This window comes from Hyposmocoma kahamanoa, unplaced genomic scaffold, assembly GCF_003589595.1.
Source record: "Hyposmocoma kahamanoa isolate Upper Pololo Valley unplaced genomic scaffold, ASM358959v1 95, whole genome shotgun sequence".
Taxonomy (NCBI): Eukaryota; Metazoa; Arthropoda; class Insecta; order Lepidoptera; family Cosmopterigidae; genus Hyposmocoma; species Hyposmocoma kahamanoa.
Window position 1 is genome coordinate 1,270,083 of NW_020654972.1, and position 6,000 is coordinate 1,276,082.

General features: G+C 39.4%; 1 protein-coding gene across 2 annotated transcripts in view; it reads left to right on the forward strand.

Moving 5' to 3' along the window:
- Window positions 1-3,436, forward strand: part of LOC113238109 (glycogen synthase kinase-3 beta) — a 28,545-nt gene extending 25,109 nt beyond the window's left edge. For both annotated transcript variants that reach the window (XM_026474830.1, XM_026474831.1), the window contains 2 exons: window positions 865-1,168; window positions 1,236-3,436. In XM_026474830.1, the coding sequence (XP_026330615.1) occupies window positions 865-1,168; window positions 1,236-1,288 (357 nt within the window). In that variant the 3' untranslated portion in view covers window positions 1,289-3,436. The remainder of the gene's footprint in view (window positions 1-864; window positions 1,169-1,235) is intronic.
- Window positions 3,437-6,000: the final 2,564 nt, after the last annotated feature.

The window sequence follows — 6,000 nt, forward strand, 5'->3', positions numbered from 1 at the left end:
ATGTTTTCTAACCATTAACAGTAGAGTTGCAACGAATATTCGGTTACTATTCGGTATTCGGCTTATTCGGCCTATTTTTTGCTATTCGGCCGAATACCGAATATTAGATCACTATTCGGCAGAATATCTAAAAACAGGAGGAAGAAATAAGAAAATACAGTAAATTATTATAATTAGTATATTCTATGAGATCAAAAAAAAAGGTAACAAATCAAATTAACACTACCTACTTATTATGTAATTTTGTCATGAAATCATGATTAAATAAATATACGCTAACAAAATCAACCTAGTACTATATTATTTGGAAATGAAAATAAAATTAAGTTTTTGGAAGTTAATCAAACTGAAGTGAAATAAGCTATTACCTTCTTCGTTAAGATGTCATAAATTTGAATTATAAACTTGAAAATAAAATTTCCTTTTTTGTTTCTTTTTACGGTTTTGGTTTAATTTCATTTAACTTATATATGTGTCTACTATACTGTCTTTGCTAGAATGCGGTTTGCGCGCCAATTTTCGTAAGATCATTAATCAGGCTGAATAGTTTGGCCGAGTATTCGGCTATTCGACCTCACTCCGGGCCGAATATTCGGTATTCGGCCTGAAGGCGAAATACTATTCGTTGCAACACTAATTAACAGTGTAAATATTGGTCCTTACTTATGTTGCGGCTCCTAACAACGATCGAGTGTGATTGATCGACGCAATATTTTTTAGAGTTCGTCTTAAAATTTACAGTTTTTGTAACAATATGTGTTTTACCGATCAAGGTGGATCGTGTACGGTTTACGAGCTACATAGAGAAGGGTTTCCTAATGAAATAAAATTGCAATTGGCGTAACATGTTGCATTTCCGCGCAGGTATTCCGCGCGTGCACGCCCCCTGACGCAATCTCGCTGGTGTCGCGGCTGCTGGAATACACGCCGGGAGCGCGCCTGTCGCCGCTGCAGGCGTGCGCGCACAACTTCTTCGACGAGCTGCGCGAGCCTACGGCGCGGCTACCCAACGGACGCCCGCTACCGCCGCTGTTCAACTTCACCGAGTACGAGCTGAGCATCCAGCCGTCGCTCAACGACTTCTTGAAGCCGCGCGCGGTGGCCGCGCCCGCCGCCGACGCCCCCGGCGCGTCCGCCGCGCCGCTGCCCGACGCGCTCGACGCCCAGGGTACGCCCCGCCCCGCCCCGCCCGCACTCGCCCCGCCCGGGCCCCACTGATCGCGGCGCTGTTTCAGGCGAGACCGCCGCGGCGAGTGGAGCGAGCGGCGGGTCGCCGGGCGCGTCGTAGAGGCGGCGCGCAGCCGAAGCCGCCCGCTCCGCGCCCTCGCCGCCCGCGCCCCCGCGCCCGCCGCCCGCGACCGACGACTCGAGGCCCGATGCTATCGCCGATACGCCAAAGCACTCTTATTATGCCGCATCTGACCGACTCTCCTCGCCCGTTGCATTTACGGCCCGGCACCGCCCCGCCCGTCTGGCGGCGGCGCTCCGGTCGCGGGCCCCTCCTGCGATGCACTCCGTCGAAACTAGAGAGTCATTCGTGTGCTAATTTAGTGATAGTCCTTTTCGTGTTGGCCATCGGGAAATTTAAATGCATAATAGGTGTTTTCGGCGAATAATCGTGTGATACAGTAGTGTAATTGTCGATAAAGCTTGAGCTGTCGTAGTCGGTAAGAAGGGTAAATCCACTGTAGATTCTAAACCGTCGCAATGTGATTACTTTGTACTTTTGTAAGCTCAAATTGTCTTTTTATGTACATACCTTAAACACTGAGTTTTAATGATGTTTATTCGGCAAACGACAGATTTATCGTCTGGTTAAATTATTTTGTTTTATGTTCACTTGTAATAATTTTCTCTTTTCCAAAGCAATCTTGGAAGTAATTTTCCCTGTACACATTTATACCCTACTTTAGCTCTATCCATGTAGACGGGATGAGATAGTCACAAGTTTGTTTCAATCGTGTCACCTATTTGAGAGATTGCCGCGTGAATATTTAGTAAGATGCGTAAAAATCGCTTGGGCCGTGTAATCAGTAGGAAAGACATATTCTGTAGTGCATTAGTGTATGTATTTATTGTTGAAACGTATCACTAACTCATGAAACTTACGAATTGTATGCCTAGTGTTATTTCAACGAGATACTTAGCAAATGGAACTTTGGTTGCATACATAGAAGCATACTTGTAAATTTTTATAACTAGCATAAACTGATCTCTCAGGATAATTTATAATATTTAATATCTCAGTATATTATGTATATGTATAAACAATACAGAGAATATAAATTTTTAGATTAACTGCATTATTAGATATTCGTTTTGTCGGGCAACTTCTACGTTAAAACCGTTTTTTATTGCGGTGTACCTTGTCTTATCCAGTGCTGCAAACGTACTGTATTTAATAAATAGCACTGTCGGTGTCCTAATGTAACGACATAGTTTTTCGATAATAATTGTATTCTATATTCAATAAATGATATTTCTATGATATAAAATTTGTCATTGAGAACACTATGGTTATTAGTAGTCTTTTATGAAACAATGTTAAAATAATGCTATAAATTTCATTGTCATAGTTTTAAGTATTCAAGTAATTTCATTTTGCACCTCGATTTGGCATACAGTTACAAATTAGGCGAAGGTATTAAAACCTTAAGTATAGACTAACAAATCTTTTATTCATGGTGTAGATGTAGCCTATACGCGTAAATTCGGTGTAGTGTCGCAGGAGCCGCAGCGCCCGCCTAGCAAGAGGCGAACGGCAGCTGAACATTGTTGAGATACCATTAGCACAACCGTTTATTCCTATTTGGACCAAATTATATTGTTCACACATATCCAGTTTCGCAGAAATGCGAATCTAGGCGGCGGCGAGCCGCGTGTGTGCCGCACACGGGGAGAAGTGCTTGCTCCTCCGTAGTTCGTTATATCACCGTAACAATCGAATCGAAACATTGTTCGGGTAATCTTGCATGCTTAGCAGTTTCGATTCTTCATTAGGAAAATAACTTTATAGCCTGCCACCACATTGACTTCGTATTAACTCTGCTACATAATGTATCTTATTACGTATAAATTATTGTATCTTTTAAGTACCTAAAGCGCTCGGCGCTTCGATTTTAAATCACATAGTTAGTTGTCGTCGTTAAGGCTATTTGGTTTGCTGACACACCTTTATAATTCGTGTAAATATAATTATCTTTACGGTATGACTCTTGAGTAACGTTTGTCGGTTAATGCGCACTTACGGTCCCCGCGGTCACGAACGGTCTTCGCTCGGCTGGCGGGACATCCGGCACCGCTTGTCCGCCTATTGACGTGCAGCGTTCTCGCCCCAGCATCTGACTGTTGCGGATGCCGTAAGGAATATGGTAGTTTAGATACGCATATTTTTATTAAGTCTATCTTATATGAATTTTGTAATCGACGTTGCTTCTGAAGACCCTCTGTGTAAAAAGTTATTAAGACATACTAGTGACCTGAATGTTTGAAGCGTTATTATCGAAACGTCTTTAGCCCACTGAATTCTCACTTTCACGATTTGCGTGCACATTTACTAAATGAGAATTACCATTTAAAAATACATTGTTCGAATTGGGGTTATGACTTATAAATTATTTAAAAGTTTTTCTTATTACTATTACTGTAATATTAAATTTAATAGTGAGTGAAATTTGTATTTTGTTTTAATTTGTTTTACTGAATTTGAATACATCGTAACACCCATATCGTTGTTAGTTATGAATGAAAATAACATAATTATAAAAGTAAATATTATGAATAGTAAATATTTGTTTTTTTTTTATTTACAGTACCTTACATTGTTTTAGGTTAATATAACTTATTGTTTCGAAAAGTTTAATGCATTGCCAACGTCGTCATGCATTGCCAATGTCGCCCATATTTCCGTGCGTATAGCGCGATTGTTTGCAATTGAAGGCTTAAGGTAGCCAATCGATATGCCAATCTATATTTTACTTTTTGATCAGATCCTGTACAGGCTGGCAGAACTGCATATTGACGATCAGGACTATGCAGATGATCCGGTGATCACAGTTCGAAGGCGCTGCCAAAGCGCCATATCATTTAATTTTATATAAAGTGCTCTAATACCATTTTCGCATGGTGTACCTAATGTGAGCATTACTGCATTCCGGTTTAGAGGGGTAAGGGTGCTGGTGAAATTACAGGCACATAGGACTTCTCAACCTGTCTTTGGGTGATGGTCACAGTGGCAGTGCTCCTAAGGAAGATCTTTGCGATTAAAAGCTCTTAAGTGGCAACTGTTTGTGGATACGTGTGTCGCTTACCACCAGGCGCACGACTTGTGCGTATCGTCACAATTTGGTATTATAAAAAAAACCACTAATGTTACATTGGGCAATTTAGTGTATCGGGTGCGTGCTCGCAATGGAAGTCGTGTCCATTGTCCATTATACCCGGAGCAGCCGTAAGTGCCCTACTTATTGTTGGACAATTTTCCGACAAATTTCAAATAGTGTCAGTTTTTCCGGAAAAAAATCTGAAATGTGGGAAAAATTCCAAAATATTGGAAAAATCCTATATAATTCGAAGGCCCATAATGTTCTTCGTTTAGTAGGTAATATGTTTTATTTAGCGTGAATTAAAAAATAAAATTGTATAGCTAAAAGTAGAGATGGAACGGATATCCGGCATCCGGCCTATTTATACCGGTTACCGGATAATAGAACAATATCCGGATACCGGATTTCCAAAACAGGAAAGATACGCCAAATAAATTGGATTTATTGATTTAAGACGATAGTAATAGGATAAACTGCAACTACAGGATCGTTGACAATCTGTTTATTACTTACAACTGAAAGAATTATGAAGTTAACATTATCTGTAAATTTAGTACTCAAATGTTCTACTCTCTAATCTCTCTTTCTAACTCAAAATAACGGCAAATTATAGTGGATGACGACCAGTTTTCTGCACTAAGTGGTCAAAGTCGGTTTTATTTATTTTCATAAGCTTCAGAGGACAATGTTTAACTATAAACTCTTGCAAACTTTGTTAAATTTTAAGTACTACTTGTTATTGCCAGACGACCAAATGAAAGGATCGCGATCACGATCGATTATAACTCATAATATTTTGTGATTTGAACTATTCTCAAATGCAATGTGTTCGTACCTACAATAACGAAACGTGAGAGCTGATAATTTTTTTTTGGCAAATCCGGTATCAAGGCTTAGAATTAGTTATATTACAAACAAATTAATGAAATCAAATCGAAACTATATAATAACGGGCGTATCAAGTGCTAGGCTTAATAACAGCTGGAAATTTAAATATAGCCAAAGGATGATGTAATTGATTTTTTTTCCTTATCCATCACGAGAAATTTCGGCACAATAAACAAACAGAAGCAAACAGCACAGGAGCCTTACCATGAACTCTTATTACAGTTCAGTGTAGGTTCAAAACGACAAAAAAGCGGGATGATGATATACACTTCATGTAGCGCTGTCTCAACGATTCATTTTAGGTCCTAAACTGAATCGTAAGAGTTCATGGTAAGGCCCCTGATATTAAAATATTGCCAAATTTGCAGTTTCTTTACCTGAACATTTTTCCGTTATGTATTTGTTTGTATTATCGAATAAATTAACCGTTTTTATAAAAACCAAGTGACCACAACAAATCACATCGTCAATGTGAAAGTGCAATCATTATATTTTATATTAGGTATACTAAAGATGTGTGATATGTGTCGATCGTGATCGATCGAATCAAAATGATTCGAATAGGAATGGGCGTTACAAATCGTATATAGTTATTGAAATTACATATTGTGGCAATATCGAAAATCCGATATCGTATATCTTAGAAACTATATATCGATATTACTCCGCATTGCGTATTTTATAGCGATGTCGAATCAAGCCGAGCGATTACCGAGTGGATACCAACACGAAATCATATATGTTCCAAACTATATACCGATATTGCTTCGTATCAGATCACTATACA